At 45.6% G+C, this 24,309-nt stretch overlaps 1 protein-coding gene across 1 annotated transcript in view; it reads right to left on the bottom strand.

Annotated features, from left to right (window-relative positions):
* T265_02209 (hypothetical protein) overlaps positions 1 to 24,309 on the bottom strand; it is a gene marked incomplete at both ends in the record, with an annotated part of 59,592 nt that overhangs the window by 32,211 nt on the left and 3,072 nt on the right. Inside the window, one exon of the mRNA XM_009166397.1 lies at positions 3,165 to 3,378. Coding sequence (XP_009164661.1) covers positions 3,165 to 3,378 — 214 coding nt within the window. The remainder of the gene's footprint in view (positions 1 to 3,164; positions 3,379 to 24,309) is intronic.

The following is a 24,309-nucleotide window of genomic DNA, read 5'->3' as shown; positions in this document are numbered from 1 at the left end:
TATTTATGGAAGCGGCGATGCTGCCTTCCCCAGAGGAAGGACGGGTTAGAAAAAGTCGGCTCTAAGAGCTATATACTTTAATCGCAAATCCGTTGACCGTGAGCGCCAGTGCCCTATTCACTACAATCGAAATACTTTTGAAACCAAAAGGTCTAATGCTGTTCAACAGGCGCCTGCTGTGTGTAGCCGGATTACAAGTGAGATAGTAATGTTTTAATCCCTGCATCTTCAGGCCAGGCCAGCCCCCTGCAGCCAAGTGGGTCAGACTATTGAGTCATTGGCTGCGGGAAAGGTCCCCCATGGAGATCATTAAAACGGACGCCTCATGTTCGACTTTTAAGTCAGACTCCAGGGGTGGGGTCCATGAACAAAACCCTACAGAACCCTACATCAAAAATAAAACTCTACATCATTCCACTGCCTCGCTGGTTAGACTTTTGAGTCATTGGCTCAAGTTGGGATGCCTCAACCAAACCTCTGTCATCCGCTTAGGCGACCGGGAAGTATCATTCGCCCTTGCAGCTCTTCACTCACCAGCTCTCCCCCCCCCACAGCCTTCCCGCCCATCGAATGATGCAGTGTGATCAATGCATCTGCTAGTCCCCTAGCCATTGTTCCGTGTGTAAACCAGCGCCCACAAAATTAAATCAAAATAATCCATTACTGAAGCTAAAACGATCTGACTCATATTGAAACCTTCAATGTCCGTACTGTAATTCAATGGCCAACAGGCATTTTTTTCTGAAACCTTGCTTCTCCTCTCTGTCAAAGTACACTGACACCTAAACACGGATACAAGACTCCACCTCAGCCGTGCACCTCAAGCCACTTGCGACGAGCTCAAGTGTTCCCCATTTCACTCTTCAGGTATCTGGCGATTCTGACGCAATGGCTCCTGGTACATATGGTAGGAAGGTTGCTCAGCCCAAAGGCTGAAAGCCTTCACAGTCGTCTTTGAATCGTGAGGTTGTTTGCCTCAGTTAAGACCAATACAGGTCAATGCAGTAAACGGTGCTTATTCGTCGTACTAGCATACGCCCCGGAAGACTACAATTCTGAGACTGTGAAGGACAGGTTTTATCGAGGTCTTTCGCGACTGCTTCAGTCAAGAAGGACGGATATAATAATGATGGTGGGTGATATGAATGCGCAAGTATCAGCGAAACGATATGTGAACTAGACTGAACAGTAATTCAGTCACAAAACCATTGTCTTGAACGACGGATTGAACACTTCAAAGGGCAGTTCAGCTGGTCTCCATTAACACAATCTCTAGAAGAACCCAGCAGGTCCGAAAGGAACGTCGATACCAGCTTAGCAGAAGCAGCACAAATCCAGCGTGAGATATCATTCCCTCAGCAAGACAAGGCACCTGGTCCGACACTCTTGAAAAATGGTGAGGTCCTGTTGGACAATTTGACAACTACATTGCAGAAAATTTCGAACGTAAGCAGAATACTGACGGGATGCAACTCCTCGACCTTCATCCCGGTCTCCAAAAAGGGCGCAAGAACGTCCTGCCAAAACCATCGTGACATCAGGATGGTAGAAATTGCATTCAAGGCGTTCTGTAATATTACCTTGCAGACGTTGATCTATTATCGGGAGAGGCGGATTCACGAAGATCAATCTGGATTTCACCCAAACCGAAGATACCTCGACCATATATGTACCTCGAGACAAGTTCCTGAACAGCGCCACCCTTTCTAACGTCCCACGTGGATCGTTTTTCTTGATCTGAAATCTGCTCCTGATTATGTCGATCGTCATATAGTTTGACAGCACCTGGTGATCAACGGTATCCCTTCCAAGTTTATATCCCTTACAAAGGAATGTAAGTGTGTGTAGTGTGTGGGAACCCCTGTGGACGGATACGGGCAAGCTTCCGTCAGACTTCACAAAGTCCAGTGGTGTAAGACAAGGCTACCCCCTCTAACCTTTCCCCTCCAACTTTGTCCTTGAAGTGCTGCTTGAGATTTCTGTCTGTTTCAAAATGCTCACGGAGCATTCGCTCACAGATAGAGTATGCGGACGGCAATGCTGTCCTTGGTTCAGACCCGTCAAAAGCGCAAACGATTTTAAATAACCTAAACGATTCTGTCGAACGGTTTGGTATGCACTTCACACCTGCAAAGTACAAAGTGTTGCTACAAGACTGGTTGGGATCAAACTCAAACCTCATGCTTGCAGACGAGCCAATAGATGTGGTAGATAAATTTGGTGGACTGGCTGGAGATGAAATTACTTCTCGAATCGGGAGGGCTACGGCAGCTTTTGCCAACCGGCGCCGGCATGGCGTGAGTTTGTCTGTCAAGGGCAGGATTTATACTAAGATAGTGCGATCCATAATACTTTATGGATCAGAAACGTGGTTGTACGCAAAGAGGACATACGAAAGATATGTGCTTGACCATCGGTTTTGCCGAAGCATTGGTCTGGTGTGGTGGGAACATCGTAGTAGCAATGCTGACGTACGCCAAATGTTCAGAGACTCAACTCATCAGTGGCTAATGACACTAGCAGAAATGATCCAATCACGCAGTCAGTGGTGTTCGTGCATCAAAGCTATCTCCTTCAACACGCAGCCACCCCATTCCCGAACTAAATGAACATGCCGTCACCTCCAACGCTTGACTGTACGCCCCATCTTCTCCCACTTTCCGGTGATCAAAACGGTAGCAGCTGAAAACATGTATCCCTGGTACATGGCTTATAGTTGATAAATTGAATTGAATTGAAATTGCCTCGTTTCTGTGTCGCAGATGGATTCAAGGCTTCGAAATCGTCTTGGATCGCTAAGTATTCTCAAGAAACAGAGTTGCTGGTATCAGTGGGAAGACCAAATTTAAGACTTTCTCCTATTAATTTACTCGGAATTTAATAGCTGTGTTTGTCTACCAAAATACCATCGGTTGTAAACTTTTGTGATCCGATTCAGAGTTTGAATATTAGCCTGGTAATTACTCCGCTGGGGTTTTACAATAACCCAAAATTAAGGGAACAGCTCCAAAAGTGAATATTTAATTCATTTTGAATTTGTGCCGATCAAGCAGAAAATATCTCAAGCCAATGGTTTTTCAAAATGTATATAAGTGGCCTGATAAAAAAGCATAATTCGACACAAGCAGAAAAATTAACATGGTAACCATACGCACAAAAATTACCTTTCTTGGGTTTATCCTCTGATGCTTTGACCGTAGTATTAATTTGGCTGGGGCCGTTGACATCATTTGCGAGCCTTTCCATTTCAGACGTATACAAAGGAGCCACTTTCCCATCCAGGACCAAAGATCCGTCTATGCTCCTAGGCTGTGAGTAAAAATTCGAATCCGACATCGACCGCAATCCGGTATTCGAAGGAGATGATTCAGGTGCATCCTAACGTTATTGCCAAAAAATAACAAGGAACAATGATTAAACGCTGCAGAGAAAAGTTAACAAAAACTATCACAGTCCGGAATGATTGTTGATATGATTGATGTCTATGACGGAGTGCAAAATAGATCTGACACCCGAAAATTCCTGAATCCTTGTGAACACGCAAGCAGTACAAAACCAATGCAGAATAACATAAAACATAATGACTAATGGAAAATATGTACAAATTCCAAAGCCAAAAGTAAGCACCTCTTTATAGACAAAGAAATGGACCTTAATTATCAACGCATTGAGGTTGTTCGTGTGGCATGTGGCTACGAATAGTTTAACCCGTCTTCCTTAGTGGTGTGCCCACAGTCATCTCATTGTGGTTACTTACCCTAGCTTATAGAAATGTCGTGAAGTTGGTTGATGACGCCTATTGCTCGGTTCACACATTCAATTCCATGAGCAATTTTCGTCTTGAATTGAAAATTGAAATTTGTACTCCGGACTCATTGGGCCAACTGAAACACATGACCAAGTCCCCAACAAAAATCCGCAAGCTTACATGACAACTCCAGCCTTTAAATGCAGCACAAGAACCTCCGGAGGATTACAATGGGCCGATACTCAAGATAAGCAAAGTATTCATCCTTTGTGACAGAATATCGTACCGACAGTCAAATGTGTGCTTAGTCCTGCTCAGGGCCCATCTTTTGGCGATTTGATGATTCACTCAGCATAGGCATAAGTTGATGCAAGAAATAAGACTGAAACTCAGGAACTGTGCTTACGTGACGGTAAATGCCTGCAAGTGTTGCCATCTCAAAACGTGCAAATTTTTGTGAGTCGACAGCGAACGATCAAATGAAAGTGTTGAGTCACGTACCAGCAATACATTTATGCGAAACAATTCCCCGTGTTCAGGCACCGATAACAATTTCGAGTCGCTTACCACTGACCTTAGTATAGCAATGTTGATGGTTACAACTAAGTTTAACCTGAGTATGGCGGACCGATTGGTGAAAAGCGAATGTCAGCCTGATACAGTGTCATTCCCAATGCAAGGCATCGTGCGAAGCAGCAACTTCGTTGTTGTTGGACAACTGCAACCCTCAATTATGAGCATATTACTTACCTTACAATGAAGCGGTCAAGCTCTCAAATCTGGACGGATATGGGCTAGGCCAACAGGACAGCAGCATAAGTGAATTCATATCCGAACTGTTATTCGTCTCCCAAGTCATAGCTCCTTCTGAAAAATACTCCCCCAGAAAAACTAATTGCATTGCTGTGTGAAGGCGAGACAACTCGGCTTCTACACTACCGTAGCATATGAGTGATAGCTAGTCTCGATTTGGGAGAAACACATGGTACCAAATATTACAACAGTTGACAACAGACAAAATGTATGCATGGATGGACATGAATAGTCCAAATTTTGCACCAACTGGCTATTGTTCTTTTCAAGAAGGGCCCGATAAACAATCCGTAGTTTTTAGTTCGGCAACGTACTTACATCTGCAATTCACATGACTTTGCTAACAAAGTAGCGGGCGTCACCGTTGAACCAGATATCATTCTTGTTAGTTGCGGTGTCAATCCGTTAAATACAAATACACCAAAAGGAAACACTTTAGAAATAGCCAAGCCACTGCTACCAGCAGACACCACCTTATCAGAACGGACATAGCTTACTGTAAATGAAATAGTGGAAGGCATAAAAGTATGCGTGAATCTCATTCACTTCGTTTTTACTCTATGGTTCTCACCCAAGAACAAAATACAACACTGGGATCTCCAGTATCCCTGGTTTTGGCAAACATATTGGTGGAAGAAATTGAACAAAAAGTTTTAGCCGGGTTCCTTTACCCACTCAAGGTACTTTGGCGTTATATAGATGATACCGTCGTCGTGACGAAACGAGACAAGGTCAGCGAGCTTTACAACTACCTGAGTGAACTGAGTATGGATATAGAGTCAACCTCTGATACACTGGCCTGTTTAGACTGACTGCATGACACATAAGGTGGGGGAAAACTAGAGACCGCAGTGTACAAGAGGTCAACTGACACGGGGGAAGTTCCGAACTACGCATCTGACCATCCTGTTAGTATTCGCTAGTATTTAGGCATGTAAGGGCCCTGTGGTGGCACAACCCCAACCCACCGCTACGCCTTCTTGGGCTCCACAATAACGCATATGATGTGCTGAGCTACCAAAATTTTCCTCTATAGATATCCATTCATTGCCTGCCATGCCACCCAAAGGAAGCACGATGGCTGAGATGTCGACAGACTGCCCGAACCTAGACAGAAGAGGTCTAGATGCCAGGATTGGGTTCGGACAAAAAATATTCTGGTGAGTACATTCGAACCTTAACGTCAAATGAAGATTTTCCCCATGATGTTGCCAACGTATATTGCGTACTCGGTTGTAATGCACTAGCTAGGATATCTTTACTGAGTAAGATCAACACTGAAATCCGTCTATTGGGGCTTCGGTCAGAAAGCTGGATATTTATATAGAAAGTAAAACGACACGAAATTCCGTGGTTTCCTCTGAACCTCAAGAATACTTCCCTGGTGAAAGGCTTTTTCTCAACGTTTTTGGTTCTGAAACAAGGTTTGTGTAGCACATCGGGAAGTGAGCTGTAGTCAGGTTCATCGTAGATCGAAGATAGTTCGTTGATGGAAAATTCCACGATCTTATACACCCGAAGCTAAAATAATCACCCTTACAACCTGCGTACTGCAGCCACCGCGGTACTGAATATGGTGTTCATCGCCACAGAAGAATGCTTCTTTATTTGACTGGTTGTCCAACTGACGAGTTGAGGATAAATCCCAACTGCATTTTTGTTCTTACGGGGAAAGGTACGCGAAATGAATTCACATAGCTGAAATTCTAGCATGCAGTAGTGCACATTAGAAGCCTCAAAAGCCAGGACGATTCCAAGCGCAACACACAGCAGTGCTTCCCTAACTACACTCTGTGGAAAATCCAGAAAATGCAAAGTGAATCGGCTACAATGATAGTGGTTGGGGACGGAGTTTACAGCTGCGTCTCTTGCATCACCAAAAAAACAAAGCCTTTCTCTAGCGTTCTTGTTGGGTATGATGATGCCGTTAAGCATTTGACTGTAGCGTCTCTTGTGCAGAGGTTTTCCCATTAAACATGTACTTGCGAGGGTAATTATTCTGTCATAGTGTTCTAACTTGAAAGTTCGACAAGCTATGTATAATTGGAGATCCGAGTAATGGTTAGTCGATCTCCTTTGCTTTGGAGGGACAGTACAATATCTCCAGCATATTCGAGATCCGCAGTCCAAGTGTCTGTGATCGACTGAGTACCAGAGTAGCCCAGTGGAGACAGTCGTATCAATCGGTCAATTATGAATCAAAGTAATGCAGGAACCAGATTGGAGTCATCGTCCCATATCGCACGCGACATCAAAGTCAAGGATTCATTAATATACTTGAAAACGAACTTTATATTTCGAGAAAGAAGTTTTAAACAGACCTGTGGATATGAAGGCAGCATTAAAAATCTGCCACTAGGACTCATGTGGGATAAAGCTAGCGTGAAGGTCGAAAAAAGCAGTTCGCAATTTGGTGAGCCATAGTGTGCACAAGGCGAATATTTGATTCACATAATTTCTCCGAAGGTGTAAACCACCTTCGTTAGATCGCACTTGAGTGTTACGTATTTTCGGAAGGCATTCCAGAAAAATAGAAGCAAAGACCGTGACATTTACAGGAGAAATTCCCCGATGATTCGCACATAGGTTACTCATTTGTTTTGGAAGCCCTGAGGAAGTTGCAAATGCGTCAGGGTGAATCAAATGGATGAAAAAAATGGTGCGCTCCAAGGCTACAGCATTGTAGGGAGGCAATAACCGCACCTCCGAGTGTGCTAATACCATTTCAGGTGTCCTTTTGCATTGCAGCAAACCGTTAAAATAATATCACCATGATTGGCCACTTCAAAGTTGATGCTGCAAGACACTAACATCACGACTTCAAGATATAATGCAAGAAACCGGAACGACGTACTGTTACCCCTTCATTTTCGTTGCGTTAAAATGGTAGTAGAAGTTGGCTTTTTTCATCACCATTGGCATCGACATCATGACATTATCGTTTAACAATTATATTCCGCTGCCGTACAACCATGATTTATTTGAAAGCCTCGTTGTGAGGAGAAGAATAAAGATAGACGTGGAACAGGCTTAGTGCCAGCTTACTACAATCATTCCGAGGTGCCTACCCCTACAAACACTCATTCAGGCAATCTGGAGAGAAACTGACAAGATCGCCACTGACATCGGTTGAAAGCCATATCTTGCAGCGTCTCCAAACAGGCGCAGTGAGGATCACGCGGTTCCCAGCCTGGAAGCCAAGTAGCACCGACGGCACCCAAACGTTTCGAAATCTCCTTCATATCTTCCTTATCAGGTCAAGGGTTAGCCACCACTCTGCTTCCGTCACTCCAAACTGAGCACTCAAAACAGCACGCTCTTCGGCAAACTATGGTTCAACATAGGTAATACATGGCCCAACTAACGCAGCTTCTGGTGCTGAACACGTTCTTCAACGGCAGTACCCGTTGCACAACCGAAAACTCGCTTTCTTTCGGAGGCTTTGAGAGCTTCTCATTAATTGTCACACGTCCAGAAGTATTGCATTGCAAAGAACCGATGCAGGACGAACGGAGCTATCAGTCCTCAGTGCTTGGCCTACAGGAAGAGAGTTACTATTGTGTCAGAAAGAGTGGAAGTAAAAGTATGTGAAATACAAAGAAGGGAGGCATCAGGAGTAGCCTGTTTTCGCTTACCGCGCTGTTGTATTCAGCAGGGCGACCCGGTTGATGGCACTACGCAACGGCCTGTATGGCATGAGTTTATTTGTGTGTACAATCCATGATTGTAAATGGGCTGGGATACTGCCCATACCTAGACAGGATAATGATTAGGTTCTTCACCCAAAGCATTTGGCTCAAAAGCCTGACAGTAAGGCAGCGAGGTTTGGCGGAAAATGCAAACGCATCACCGTTTTTACGGGACAAGTCGCTACATATGTTCCAGCTCCCAACCTGGAAGATTAGGTCCGTCAGACTTCTAACTATTGAACAACCTGGTATGTCTGCAAGTGTCGCGCGGAGGTTGTCTGTTCGTAACGGAGACAACTCACGGTAGAACGACGCTTGAGGCTTCAACCATAATTGCCAGTGTGTTCGACCAGCATAAAATACGGTCACTTCTACGTAACTAATGTGTTCATGTAACGAAGGTCAAAAGTTGGAAAGCCTGTTGTAGTGCCTGTAAAGCATGTGTCTGAAAACCAATCTTCATCTCATTACGCGGTACCAACAAAAGTCTCCTGAATATGCATCACTGATCGTACGCTGATACCACTGGGGTTTCAGAACGATGCAAGTAGTTGACTGTCGTTATCCCGTTGGATTAGTTTACTTGAATCTCTTGGCACCAACCGGGGTGACGATGCATGTGACCAGTCATTTCTGGTTTCGTGCAAAAATGGAGTTTAATTCTCGGAGTTTAACCCAAAACAACGCAAAACTTCATATACTGTGCGTATGTATGTGGTGAAGGCACAGGAGGATGTGATGAATGCCCGAGGTGTCGGGTATAGGAATAGCTTGAGGCCATCGTGTAAAGCGGTCGACACATGTCAAGAGATAGGAGTATCCGCTGGATGTCGGGAGAGGACCAACAATATCGAGGTGAACATGGTCGAATCGGCAGTCTGCGGTGGAAAAGGTACCGATGGGTGAGTGAGTATAGCAAATTATGAATGTCTTTGTTCATATTCGGCCATACGAAAAGTTGAGAAAGTAGTTCGAGAGTTAAGCATATGCCGGGATTTGAACGTTACGTAGACATAAAATCTTGACGGCGCATAGCTCATGGAACGATAGGTCGGCGAACGGATACATGAAGATTGGTGCTGAAGTGGTGGAGGATGGACAGACGGTGCGTTGATGCCTTGGAACTTGGAAGATCCTCTGGTGCTTGGGAAAACTGCATGTCTAATCAAAATGCTACCGAGGTACACATGAAAGTAACCGAATCGTTAAGTTCGTCAATTGTTGCGGTGTCGCATTAACAGTCTTCACACCGGGGAACAGCCTTTCTAAAGAAAAGAACATTTGTCTAATTTATCTTTGGTACTGTTGAACCAATGATGGGCCCGCCACTCTGCTTTAGTTACATAGGAATATACATACATATACAATTGCATCCATGTCCTCATCGGTATTATGAAAAAATTTACTATTTTTCAAAAATATGCATATATTGAGAGCTGTTGTACCAAAACCGGCAGATTAATAGTGCTCGAAATATCTCATTTCGATCAGCAGTGAACCAGCCGGAAATCGACCCTAAAGCAAACTCACAGGTTTTAGACATTTCAGCGGCACTCTAAAAAAGCACCAAAACTGCTATTGATGTGGTGGCATTTATAGATCGGCGTTTCCTTGTACTATGATGGATCTGTCACTTTGATGATGTTGACCTTGCTCCCTGCTGATAGCCAGCAAGATTTCTTTTTCCACCCATTCTAACGACCTTCGTCTTGTTTCAAGCTAACCAGGAACCAGATAGTTACTGTAAGCTGCCAGGCACGTAGTGTGCCACGAAGTAGTCATATCCAGGTCTGAATGGACATGTCTTCTTAACAGCATAGACCACAGTTGGTCTCTTACTAGCCCCTAAATTTATGGGACTAAAATTAATTGTCACATGACGGCAATATAACTCAGCTTTCACACTATTGCGGTAAATAATCAACCGCATGCCTCGTTTTGAGAAACGATAATGACAATTGAGACTTACACACAGATGCCTACAAGCCTGAATTCTGTGGACTGTCTATTGGGTACATAACATCGATGAAGTATCATATCTCTGGAAAGTGTCAGTGTCAGTTTACTGTAGTAGTTGTGCTCTAGCGGCCCCTATTCCAGTTTCGTCAATGTGCAACTACAATCAACAGACCGACCTTTGGCGGTCTATTGTGCGCCGTTATACTGCATCACCTAGACACTTCCTGTTACATACTAACAGATTCCGCGTCGCTCCTATTTCAGTTGATCCAATCAGGTTCAGCGGCAATTTTAATATATTGTTCTATGCATAAAGAAACGGACTGCAACGATGCCGATGTAGATAGGCGTATAAGTGCGTGTATTCGTCATAGGGGAATGAGATCTGTTGTGTTGTCATGATTAGTTTGAAAGTCTGAAAACAGATCACTTTTCATGTAAAGCTTAATAGGTTGTCTCCTGATTACATAGTATTGAAGAACCAGTAAAAGTCATGCTACAATCCGTCACCTAAGGATAAGGACGCCTGCTGGCTTTCATGACCATATACAACATGCAAGTAGTGGGTGGTCACATCGTGAAGAAACTGAATCTTATCATGATGCGACGATTTGTGTGTCTCAGCAGCTCATTGGGTTACATTTGAGATTACCCATGCATCATCAAGTTTTCCTGCCACCAGGTTGGCCCATGGACAAAGGTCAAATCCCCAGATGAAAGATTCGAACGAGCAACTCGCTCCCTGAGTTAGACTGTTATGTTAATCTTACACCGGCCATCGCTGTCTTGAGGTCAGCTTTTTTAGCCAGAGCTTGATTTTGGAACTTCATCGGCCTAACGTATGAGTAAAATGTAATCTCAAATACAGCCAGGAATTACGCGAAAAACCACATTGGCCGTCGCAAAGTAACATCTGCCTTCTTGGCCTTAGGCAATAAGAAAGACAGGCAAAATCACGCGACCTCGGATTATCTCCGTCCCTCGTCATTCTAACCCTTTAACGACCCTTACACCCCACTGAATGATCATCCTTATGCAGACCCCAGCTGAGTGTCAGTCGGGCACCCCGGGGTTAGCAACCGACCGTACACCACAGATTCAATTTTAATAATCAGAATTAGTCCTCCCGTTCTTATCGCAGCCTCAAAAAAACCGTTCAGATGCAGCACTCTTCCGGTGCCTAGCTGCCATGCCACCCGAAGGAAGCACGATGGCAGGGATACTGCCAGGTTGCCCAAGCCTAGACAGGGGAAGTCGAGAGGCGGAGGTGGGATTCGAACCACGGACCTTCCGGTCAGTAAATTCGCGCTCTTACCTTTTGGGCCATCTCGCCCAATGTCCCAGCCTCTGATAAATCTGACCGACAAAGGACTCTGGTACTCACTTCCAATACTTGATCGACAGAATTTCGCAGCCGCCCTGAAAACTGAACACAGGACCCGAGGACAGCTGTTGCACTGGCGTAGCCTTTACCATCGATTGCAAATTTGGCCTGATTGTTCAACTCCTCCCGGGTGGCTATTGCGGCTCTCAGCTATCAGATACAAAGATATTATGGGCTATATAGGCTGGAATACAGTTATTTAGGGTTCAAACAGGCCAGAGAGGATAAAGGGAAACGATCGGGGGAGAACAGAAAGACTAGGTAATGTGAGTCATCATCATCACGAGCCACACCAGAGATAAAAGGCGTACTGTCTGCTGCAACGTCAGGAAACGTGCGGAGATACCGTGATTCTTCTGGCATGTGATATGAATGGTCAAGTCAACCTGCCCGGAAGAAAGCACTCCTGATAGCCGATGCGAGGTTGACGCTCGCCGCGCAGATAATGTACTGCGCTTCCTTCAGCTATGTTTCGAGCACCGATTGCTTCTAGCTTACACCAACAAGTGCTCACAAGTTAGACCGCGGAGGGTACATACTGCAAAGCAGGCCTGGACATAGCTGGACCACATGACAATAAACTGTGGGTAAAGAGCGTCAATGCAAGACTGTCATTCAATTTATAACACACTACACTGACCACAGCATAGTGCTCGAACGCGTATCACTCCACCTCCCCCGTACAATATGCCTGCTGACGCCAGTAAAATGCTTCTTGAGTTTTTCAGTGCACCTGAGTTCAGCTTGACAACCGCTAATCGTGCACGTATGTATGGTGGTTTGGGCTGCTGGTTTATAGTAGCAGATAGTGGATGACAGAAGGGAGTACAGGAAAACAAAATAAGAAACAAAAAACAGTGAAAATATGAGTAGAATAGATTACACACAACCTTGACACTGGTTGCGTAACGTCATGTCAGTAAGTACCACCCATCCGACTTAGTTGGACCACGATGACCCGAGCTCACGGGTGATACGCACGAGAGTAGGTTCGAACCTTTTTTAGGTTTTTCATGCTCTATTTCTGGGTCATGCATTATTTACCTTGCGCTACCTTCCAGTCAAAACCTGCATGGCGAAACAACCGACCAACTGACACGCAGAGCGCATGGCCGAGCAGCGAAGTTGATGTGACGGGAGCAATTCATCAATGGCACATCACCTAACTTGTTGCCAAAAACCACTGGTCGCAATTCGAGACCCCTAATTCAACGTTTCTATTATACATACAAAAAGCCGTTAGTCAAAGCCGTTGGTCGCACAGTTGCCCTGCTTCACAACAAAGACAAAAGTCGAACGCACTGCCGCGTAGTAGATCCTACTTTTCACTGAAAGGCCAATGTCACATCCACCCCAGAGGTGCCTTAGCTGAATAAAAGTATAACAGAATTTAAGGACTCTAGCATTTACTTTCCCAGTAATGTTGTCAGCCACCGTGACGTAACTACCCAGGTAGGTAAATCTGTCCACTTTCATTAGTAGTTCTGATGCCGTGACCAGCTGAGTTGGTACACTTACCCATTCTTGTAACAACACTTCGCATTTTGAAGGTACAAAGCACATGGCAAAAAAAGTAGCAACATTATTTAGATTATTTATTGTAGTTTATACCTAGTGAACAAAAGTGCAATATCGTCCACACACTGTAGGTCTCTAAGGTGGTTCAAGGAATAAGCTCTAGAAGTAGCCAGAAGAGAGGAGAGAATCAGGTGAAATTGGTCAATCGATCAACGAGAGGAACACTGCCCAAATACCGGGTGGGCAATGATGCAAAGAGTGGATTTTGTGAACAAATAAGCTGTTTGTACAGTTGTTGAATTGATTTGGTTGCGCCAACTACGCTGTCTCAGTCATGTGCTCTGTATACCAGGTGAAGCACTGCTATCTTAACTGAACATGGATGGCGACGTGTTCCGTAGTAAAAGATGGTAATGTACTTGCATTTCCAGCCGAACACCGCTGCCTTGCGGTTAGGCTTTGGTTGAGGACCCTAATCGTCCGCCTGTCTAGGTGTGGGCGCCCTGGCAGTATCCAAGCCCTCGTACAACCATGACATGCACAACTAACAATATTCTCATTTCATCGGTTATCTGTCATATCTCAAGTGTCTCCAGCCTAACACGGGAATGGTCATGTTGATCCCATGCTGGAAGGGTAACCACACCAACGTCATCCATATACTTTCCGTACCGTACTTCACTTTCTTCTACCACATATTCTGCCTACCTCAGTGCTTTAGTCCCTCCAAACTGAGCACAGAAAACATCCTTATTGGTAGACAGTAACTCGGTATGAGCAACACACGGTCCAGCCAAAGAAATTTGCAACGCTGGATACATCATTTGAGTGAGGCACCGTCTGCTTCATACAAAACCCGCCATCCGATCACGACGTTGCCAATTTGCTGGCTTCAACCGACTCAAGCTATAGTTCTAAGACATTGGTATTCAAAGAGCTTAAGATGTCTCAAATCCTATGACCAAGATGGCAAAGTGGGTCAGTCGATGAAACAATGCAGCCCACACTGTGTTGGGATATACGAGTCCTTTGAGACCCGGTGATACATCAAGAGCATACGTCAAGAGCATTTTGGGCCTTGAGATTTTTACTTTGACTTCATCTGACGCAGTGCCGTTAAAGATAATGCAACTTCCGAGATACGTATAGTACTGCGCAACTTCCAAAGTCATTTTAAGTTCTTATCCGGATGTTCAACAACTGTCCGTCCCGCAGTATAAATTTTCACTTGTGAGCGCGGAGTGCGACCCAAGGACCTGGATGACCTTCGTCAGCTGCTCCCAAAAATGAGGAAACTTTCGTCTATTTATTCCGGGTTGACGAAACTCTTGCTCGGATAGAGCTGGATAGCGAGATTTTTAAAACCCTAATAAGTTCGTCTCATCACTTCACCATCAACAAAATTAAAGATAAATGGAAGGGATACCCTTTTCGGACATCACTGATTACAGAAAGGCTGTAGGACGGCTACCCATAAACTCTCATACGTCCACAAATATGTGAAGACAAACAATGCACGATGTTCACGAACGTCCGGGAGACACATTTTTGCGCCAATGTAATGAAAAGAACCAACCTTTTTTTAAAAATGGGCACTATTATTAACTCACACCGATCTGTTGGGATGGTCTCTTCCGGCCAGATAGTGACAAATGTTAGACATCTCGTAGAGAAGAGTTACTCGCTTATTTCCCAAGACAACAACTTGAAAACGAAAACTATACAACTAGAGTCCATCATCATCAGAGGCAGTAACATTAGTGTTGAACCTAATGCCCCGCTACCGTATATCCACAAAGTTTACTTAATTTTACTTCACGCGTTCACTTGAAAAGTGAAAAAAGAATCATTATCATTGTCAGCTGTAATAACCGCATACTTGTCGTACAGTGGTTGTAGCTTCCAGTTTCGTTCACGGATGATCTGGGGAGGTGGGTTAAGTAGCTGCGCATTGGAGGCGGGCTGATAAATTCGTACGTACAGAAAACACTGTCGGTGGACGGTCAAGTGGGGGGATCGGGAAGGAAGCTCTGTATTGAAGGTAACAGCTTGGACGAACGAGCACCATTGAGGGCTTGACTGGGACATGTCTCTAACTACTGATGTGGCCCCCATCCAGGAAGACGGAAATGACCAGCCCAGCTGAGTTTCCTGGTAATGACTTCTATACTTCACCGCCAATTGACTGTTTGACGGCCTCTGGCTCTCTTCCACCCTTCACGTGGTTGTGCGAAAAAACGCAATATACTAGAGCAGCGGCACACCTACCATGAGCTAACAATTTCAGTATCAATCGAATTGAAAGGGGACTTTGACTCCGTAGAGATCTCTAGATTTCTAGTTACTTGGCTGAAAAGCGACACTAATGACGTTCCCGAATCAATCAAGTGCTCTCCGTCTTCAGACTGTTAGTCATGCAAACGTTTATGACGAACTGTCAGTTTTTTTACAACTGGCGGGTTTGGTAGGTGTACCCTACCTTTCGCTTTCTGTTTAAGCTTGAAATCGGAGTCGTCGAGGGATGTACACTACGAAGAACAGAGTTCTAGTAGCAAAACGACACAGAATTAACGGTAGGATTGAACTATGTGGACGGCATAATCATGTTATTTGTTGATCATCATTTCGAACAGTCTAATTTTGATGAAATTTCAAAAGTGAACGCTTGTTTGCGTAGGGGGTTCTACACTTTCTAAATGCAAAGCACTGGTCCGGTATTTTCAACCAGTTTGTGCCCTCTGAAAATGATATGACATACTCAATTTTGCTGACCTCTTCAGTTAGCTGGGGGCTGTATAAGTCCTAACTGCATTATGACAACAACTGTTGCACACAATATCACACCAAAAGTACATTTGCGAATTTACACAATTTATGGCATCTAAAACATTCCATTGAAACTAAAGAATCAGGTGCAAAAATTAACTACGAATGTCATTTTCTTCATCCTTCTCCTAATCATCATCGACAACATGACATCAGTGTTTAACAATTATATTTCGCTGCCGTACAACCATGATTTATTTGAAAGCCTCGTTGTGAGGAGAAGAATAAAGATAGACGTGGAACAGGCTTAGTGCCAGCTTACTACAATCATTCCGAGGTGCCTACCCCTACAAACACTCATTCAGGCAATCTGGAGAGAAACTGACAAGATCGCCACTGACATCGGTTGAAAGCCATATCTTGCAGCGTCTCCAAACAGGCGCAGTGAGGATCACGCGGTTCCCAGCCTGGAAGCCAAGTAGCACCGACGGCACCCAAACGTTTCGAAATCTCCTTCATATCTTCCTTATCAGGTCAAGGGTTAGCCACCACTCTGCTTCCGTCACTCCAAACTGAGCACTCAAAACAGCACGCTCTTCGGCAAACTATGGTTCAACATAGGTAATACATGGCCCAACTAACGCAGCTTCTGGTGCTGAACACGTTCTTCAACGGCAGTACCCGTTGCACAACCGAAAACTCGCTTTCTAATTATCTCGTTACGGAATCGCCGACACCAACCCACACGAGCTATGGTTCTGAGACAACAATCGTCAAACAACTGAAGACATCTAGATTCCGCTGTTCGAACAGGCCAAGTCTCAACCATACAACAAAGCAACCCGCACTGTAGCTTGATACACACGTCCCTTGAGATTCAGTGATGCAGCACTCTAATGTCATAGATGTCTCAAATTAGAAGACACGACCCGAACCTTTTAGATTCGTGCATTGAATTCATCTATCACACTATAACCAGAACTAATACAACTTCCAAGATACGCAAGACGCCTCACAGCTTGGAGTCTCTCCCTGGATTGTAAGTGACGTGTTCAGTGACTGCATGTGTGCACCAATTTATCAGCTCCCGCCTGCAATGCGCAGCTACCTACCCCCCCCCCTAAAAAAAAATCATCGGCGAACGAAACTGCGGCAGCTACAACCACTGTACGACGAGTACGCGGTTATTATAGCTGACAATGATGATGATGATGCATATGTGAAGTGCAAAGTGCATACCAAAGGACGGGATGACTTTGGTCAGTTCATCCAAAAACACTTGTGCCTTCTCTTCTTCGAAGATGAAAACGATGTCTTCTACATATGCTGAATCGGCAAGATGTTCGTCACAGGCTATTTTAAAACCGGGGTTTTGTATGCCTTCCGGCGTTCGTCTCATGGTTTCATCGATCACGCATTTAAACAGGAATGGGGTGAGTGGTCATTCCTGACGGACTCCACTTTGTGTACGGAAGCTTTTGGAGTGTTCACCATATACTATCACACGTCCGGAAGTCTTGGAATACAAAGAGCTTATTATGTTCACGAACTTCAGTGGCATTCCTTGTTGGGCATGCATGCCAAGCAGAACAGACTGGTTAACTGAATCAAATGCGCCTTGGAAATCGAAGAAGAATAGATTTGTGGGTCACATACGTATGGCGTTGTTCGAGTACCTGACGAAGTGTGAAGATTTGGTCAACACAACCCTTACCAGGCCGGAATCCCGTTTGCTGCTCTCGAGTCAGTGTTTCGCGAGCCACCATAAGGCGACGAAGCACCAATGACGCCAAAAGCCTCGATATGGCCGGGGTCCAGTTGATCCCCTTGTGGTCACCACACTCATCAAGAGTCGCTTTTTTAAGGTAGGCATTATCGTCGACTCTCTAGTTGTCTGGGACAAATTCCTTTCTCCAAATACAACCAAATAAATCAGACAAGCACTGACTGAGGATTTCACCCCATCTTTGGACCTGAGTCTCGGTGGCGCTTAAGAGAACATATGCAGTCATAAACATCCGACGCCTTAGGCGTTTCGACGTTCACCGTCCATGGTTCTATGTCACTTGTGGGTTCCAGAAGTGTGCCAGCCAGTGGCCATGACAATTTTCGTTCGAAAAATTCAGCCCATCGGTCGAGGCGTTCTTCCTTATTCAAAATGTTCATTCCATTCCGATCCTTGATGGTTCCAGATAGCTTCCAGAGACCGGTCACACGGATCAACTGAAATAATCTTCGAGCACTACCGGCTTTTTGGGCCTCTTCCATTTCTTTGGCTTTCTGTGTCCACCACACTACACAGTGGGCTTCCACGCTCACCTTCACTTGACGCCTGATAATTCACCGTATCAAGTTATCTTCGGGGCCGGCTGGGATATTTCTTCGAGATTTAATCAGTGCTAACGTTTGGTATGATATCCAGTGCTTGCGTGGGCCTGGTGGTGCCTTGCCACAGGCGAAATGCACAGGCACAATGCAAAGAGGTGGCGATCTCATCCCAGTATGAGTCCACATCTGACGGTGGAACATTCGGAAGATTCTAGAAGACGATTCTGGTAAGTTCGTCCAACATCTGGAATTGCCAGTCTCTCAGTTGCCAAGCGATTTGTTCGCACCTCACGCGGTCCCGGAAAACGTAGAAAGCGACTCCGGACGAGCGCGTGGTCGAAATCCACAAATGTGTTCCTAAACGGCTAGCAATCAGTTATTGATCCGCGCCATCGACAACTGGTGACAATATGGTCGATTTGAGTTTGCGGTAAACATGCCGTTAGAGGACACCATATGGCCAGACGCCTTCGGCCATTTCGGAAGTTAGTACTGCAGAAAAACAGCCTGCGACCAGCACATTGCTGAAGCAACCATGCACCATTGTCCGTACGTACCAGGTCCAATCCATGTCGGCCTCCTAATTTGATATCCGTTACCCTAAACCTGCCCACTTGTGCATTCAAATCTCCGGCAAGCATCATGATGTCTGAGCTTTTAGCTCGCCGCAGCAGGGCATTCGGGACGTCATAAAACCTGTCTTTGACGGCATCGGAGCTACACTCAGTTGGGGCGTAGGCTGACACGACAAGCAGACATCAATCAACTTCCCGTTTGTGAGACTCCTTCACAAACATTGTTAGACGAACCGCACAGAGCTGATTATCAACAGGTATCCAGTCAAGCAAGGATACTCCCGCCCGGGATATACCAGCCGCTGCAACTCCTCTTGCAGTAGTTTCCGGATCATCGGAGGTGCATAACCGGAAGCAAGTGGAGACTGATGGGGCGATTACCCCAATCACTGTGCTTGCATCTTGAATTCTTGTTCCTGAGGTACAGCACACCGCTGCCAAGCGAGTCCAGTATGAGAGCAAGCGCAGCTTGTGGTCCTTCTTGTTTCAAAGTGCGCTCATTGAAGGCGGCCAAATAGACAGACTGGGTGTCCAGGCTTGAAGATCGATTTGGAGATACCTGAGGATGTCGCCGCCAGGTGACGAGCAGATACTGCACGCAAAACTGATGCAAGGCTAACGGGGTCATCAGCTTTACTTGCTTGGCCTACAAGAGGAGAGCAATTAGTCGGGTGGGAAGAGGGAGAAGAGAAAGTATGTGAAACAGAAAGAAGGGTGGCGTCAGCAGTAGCCTAGTTTCTCTTACCCGCCCTGCTGTACGCAACAAGTAAGGCGACCCGGCTGATGGCACTACGCGACGGCTAATGTGGCGTAAGTTTGTTTGTATATGTGCAGTTCATGGAGGTACGTAGGCTGCGATACTGTCAGGACGCCCACACCCAGACAGAAGGACGATTAGGGTCCCCAACCAAAACTTTGGCCTAAAAGCCTGACCGCAAGGCAGCGGTGTTTGGCGGGAAATGCAAATGCCTTACCATTTCTACGGAACAAGCCGCCACATGTTCAAACCCCCGACCTGGAGGACTACGAGACTTTGTTCTTCAGACCTCCAACTATTGACCAAGATGGTGCAAGAGACTTTGGGTTTCGCAGGGACGCCCCAGTATAGGTCAATGAGTCGCTAAGGTTCGCAAATCGTCACACCACTATAAGGTTCAGTCTCCTAGTGATGGTATCGCCTTCCAATTGCCTCCTCACCGATTTACCGATGCCAACCCACACCAGTTATGGTTCTGAGACGACTGTCGAATCCCTGGAGATATCTCAGTTCCGCTGCTCTAATAGGTAATGTCTCAAAGCTACACAACAAAAGAGCCATACTGTAGCATTTTAAAAGCCATTATTCTGCCTCGTCTGTATATATGTCATTTCCTTTACAACCAACAGAATTTGAAGTTGTGGTTGACGCAGTATATAGACTGTCAAAATCCCGTTTGATGCTCACGGGTTGTTTCGCTTGCCGTCATAAAGTGAGCAAGAATTGGGGACGTCGGAAGCATTGTTCAAACGGTGGTTACTACATTTACTGTGAGTACGTTTTTTAAAAAATGGACACTATTATGGACTAAACCCAGTTGTCTGGGAAGGTCAGTTTTTCCCAAATAGATACAAATAGACTAAATGGGCCCTAGCTGGACTAAGCGCCGTCCCTGAACAGAGCGGCTTTAAGGTCGCTGGGACCAGAAGCACGATGAGTACAGTAATACATTTTGACACTCATCAGGCCGAAGGGGTCTCCACATTCAGAGTCCACGTTTTTGTTTAAAACCGACAGTCCAGACTGAAGGTATTCAGTCCGATGGTCCAAACGTTCTTTTTTGTTGGATATCAGAGGCATGGTGTTCCTTGATGGTTTCGCCTACTAGAGGATTCCGATAACCAGTCGGGCAAATCAAGTGAAACACCTTGCGGGCGTTTACGGTATGTCTATTTTCTTCGGTTCTCCAGCCTTTCGGATCCACAGACCGCTCAGACACTCAGTGTTAGCTAGTGTCGGGTGATACATCGAGCTTAGTTGTAGTGGTGAACAGAAGCAATCTCTCGCCGGGCCTGCAGCAAAGCCAAGGACCAAAGAGAGGTCAAGCATTTGAACGAGGTTGCCCAGGTTGTACCGAAGGCAGAAGCTCCACAATTAGGAGACTGTGGCTATCTATCTTTAGCGAACAACAAAACGAGGGCTGGCTAGTGCCAAGCACTCTACCAAATTGGTGAGCCGATGTACATCGAACGAGTAAACGACTCAGTGTTGTAGACGTATGACTGATTAGGATCTCTCACAGGTTTTTTGCTTGATTTACTAGATATCCACAGTAACATGGCAAGTGAGAGCGAATAAAAATTGTAACTGATCAATTAGCATTCTATTAAACTCAGCTAGACAAGGAATACCCACATCCTTTACCTGAACGCAGCAAGAAATATCCCTACTCGTAACAGTAAAATCATGGTCAAGATACGAATGCTCATCACAATCAATTCGAGGAACACACGGATTTAAAATTGGTTAAAATCTACCAACTTACTGGATCCATGACTTCAATAGTTCCACTATGGTTGTCGTGCGAATGTGTGCCAAGGACAATGAGACCGAGAATGTTCACAAGAAGCCCACCAGCTCCAACATAGATCATGAGACGGGGACTGTCGATAAGTTCTGGTTTGACAAACCTCTGAATAGCCTCCATCAAGATTGAGATACAGAAAGTTGATAACATCACAGTGTTAATCAGGCCGCCCATTACCTCGGCTCGCTGCCATCCAAAAGTATTTTTAGAGGAACTTGGCCACTTTGCAATGCGTGTTGCTATTATACCAATTATAAGTGCGATTAAGTCTGAAAGCATATGAAATGCGTCCGCGACGAGTGCCACTGATTTGATGACGTAGCCTACGATCAACTCAACAAGGAAATACGCAGCAACCAGAAAAAGCATACACGACAGTCGCACAGAATTTCCACAACCTCTGCACGCCATGTCAGCGGCTTCGAAAAACGGAACAAGGTTATAGGTACAAAAATGTGCCGTTTCCTGCCAAGAAGTGTCTTGCGTTAATCCGTCGCAAGAGAACTGTGAGAATGCAACATCGTTCAACGACACATAAAAAGACCGAAAAGACCGCCCACTTTTGCATCGACTTTAGAGTGCCAAATTGGTGCAACAAACAAATTCAAGCTCTGAGTCTGAAAATCTGCTTACCATGTACTCCCGTGTGATTGCTGTGTCAACCGTGAAAAACCCGTCGGCCAAGCATTGTTCAAACAGAGCATAAGTAAGAATTAGGTCCCCCCGGAGACGACGGTACCCCAGGGGAAAGAGATCAAGTATCGCAAGGCGCGTTTCGTAGTCCACGGATTTGAGACCGGCCACAATTCTCGTAGCGGCTTGCTGGACACGCTCGATGAGCGTAACGTCTTCCGTGCGTCCTGAGTAGACAATTTGATTGGCGTATTCCAGGAGCGGTCTGACGTAGGCCCCATAGAGTATTTGAAAGTCCATGGGAGTGCATCGGATCATCCGTAAAATGGCGAATGCCTTTTGGGCCGATTTCTCGTGGTGGAGTGAGAAGGATAAGCGTAATGTTTTCTGGTGCTTTCTCATTATGCATCACAAGGGCATTCGCTGAGTCTCCTCAGAATGACATATGGACGCACTTTTCGTCATTCAGAGGAAGGTGTCAGTCCAACGACCGCTGCTTTGCAGCGTCTACATCCATTTGGAGGGCACTGGCATTGGAACCTCAGGATTTCAAGTCGTCCGCAAAAAGTAGACATGGACTTGCGAGAACATCTTGGAGGTCATTGACGTGTTTCAGAATCAGCAGTGGTCTCAGGACGGAGCCTTGAGGAACTACAGTAGAGACCGGCGCTGGAGAAGAGTAGGTCGAGCCTATTCTCACTCGGAATGATCTGCCTGATAGGAACGCCTTGATCCAGTGAAGGATTTTCCCATGAATCCCGTAAGACTCGAGGTTGTGGAGCAGTGAGACGCATGGGACCCTATCAAATACTTTTGAGAAGTCGAAAAATATGGCATCCGATATGAGTCCTTCGTCCTTGGCTTGGGTTAGGCTGTCCATAAACACGAGCATGTTTGTCACGCAAACGCGGTGTGGGAGAAATCCGTGTTGATCTGGAGATATCAGGTTGCTGGAAGTAAGGTGAGCTAAAATAGCTCGCTTCAGAATGCGTTCCATCACCTTGCACGGCACGCTATTGAGGCCTAAAGACCTGAAGATGCTAGGCAATAGTCGGTCGCCAGTTTTATAGATTGGCGTGACAGTTGTTTCCTTCTCGTGAATAACACAGAAAGTCAAGGAGGTAGAAACGAATAAATCCAGCAGCTCTCGCGAGGATTCGGTGATTCACTCACTGATAACAAGATTGAAGATTCCATCCAGGCTTGTCAGGTGAAGTACGTTCTTCCCGATCAGGCAACTCGATTCACCTGAAAGTTGTAAGTGAAAAAGGAATGCAGGACTGCTCTAGAAGACACCAGATCAGGAAAGTAAATCTTGCCAACGCGGAAAATCAACTAAGAATGTGCCTAAAAGTGGTTTTACTTGGTTCTAGCTGTGGCGCGAACAACCGTTGGAGGAAGGTCGCTCCACAAGGCGAATACCAGAAATGAGTAAAAATGCCCAATAAAGTTCCCCGCAAAAAGTAGACATGGACTCGAAGAGACGTCTGAAAGGGCGCTGATGTAGATCAGAAACAGCAGTGGTCCCAAAACGGAGCCTTGAGTAATTCCAGTGGAGAAGAGTAGGTGGGGCCTACCTTCATTCGGAAAGATCTGTCTGATAGGAACAACTTGATACCGTGTAAGATTTTCCCTCGAATCCCGTAATACTCGAGTGTGTGGTGGCGCGGGACGTGCGGGTCTCCTTCAATTGCTCCTGATGGGTCACTGAGTAATCGTTGATTGCCAAGAAGAGACTCCCGTTGTCTGTTTTACTTCCTATTTTATTGTTTCCCAGAACTGTCATTCGTCGGCAGGAACTTTTCGCCCAAATCTCTCCGACAAGCTTATTGATCTGGGTCTTTATCGTACGGAGATCAATTTTCCGCACTTGTTTTTTAAAAGTTCAATGGCTACAACATAAATTTCGCGCAATACCACATTTTTGACGATTGGATTTGTTGAGGTTGCAGGGTTCCAGAAGGACGCGCGTCCATCGGTTCCTTTGCCGCGGTTTGACAGACAGGGTGTCCCCGTGGCCGACCAGATGGACGCCAAAATCCCTCGTGATCAGCATGTCCAAGGCGGATGGTCAATAAATTTCCGGCATATTTCTTCTAGGTTTGTGATTCTGCTATTGGCCTCACGAGTGCTAACTGCGTCCGTAATGAGGTGGGCTACTTTTGGTGGCCATGGGTTCCCACCGCATCCCATGACGTGTATGCCAACGGTTTTGTTCGGTCTGCCTGCAAACTCCGGTTAGAAATATTGAACAATTTGAGGTTTCCTATGGTACCGTCTTTACCGGCCTCGGGGGGTTAGGGGTTTAAAAGCTTCTGGCCACTAGCCGCCT

Source organism: Opisthorchis viverrini (assembly GCF_000715545.1).
Source record: "Opisthorchis viverrini unplaced genomic scaffold opera_v5_27, whole genome shotgun sequence".
Classification (NCBI taxonomy): domain Eukaryota; kingdom Metazoa; phylum Platyhelminthes; class Trematoda; order Opisthorchiida; family Opisthorchiidae; genus Opisthorchis; species Opisthorchis viverrini.
This window is presented reverse-complemented; position numbering and strand designations above follow the sequence as displayed.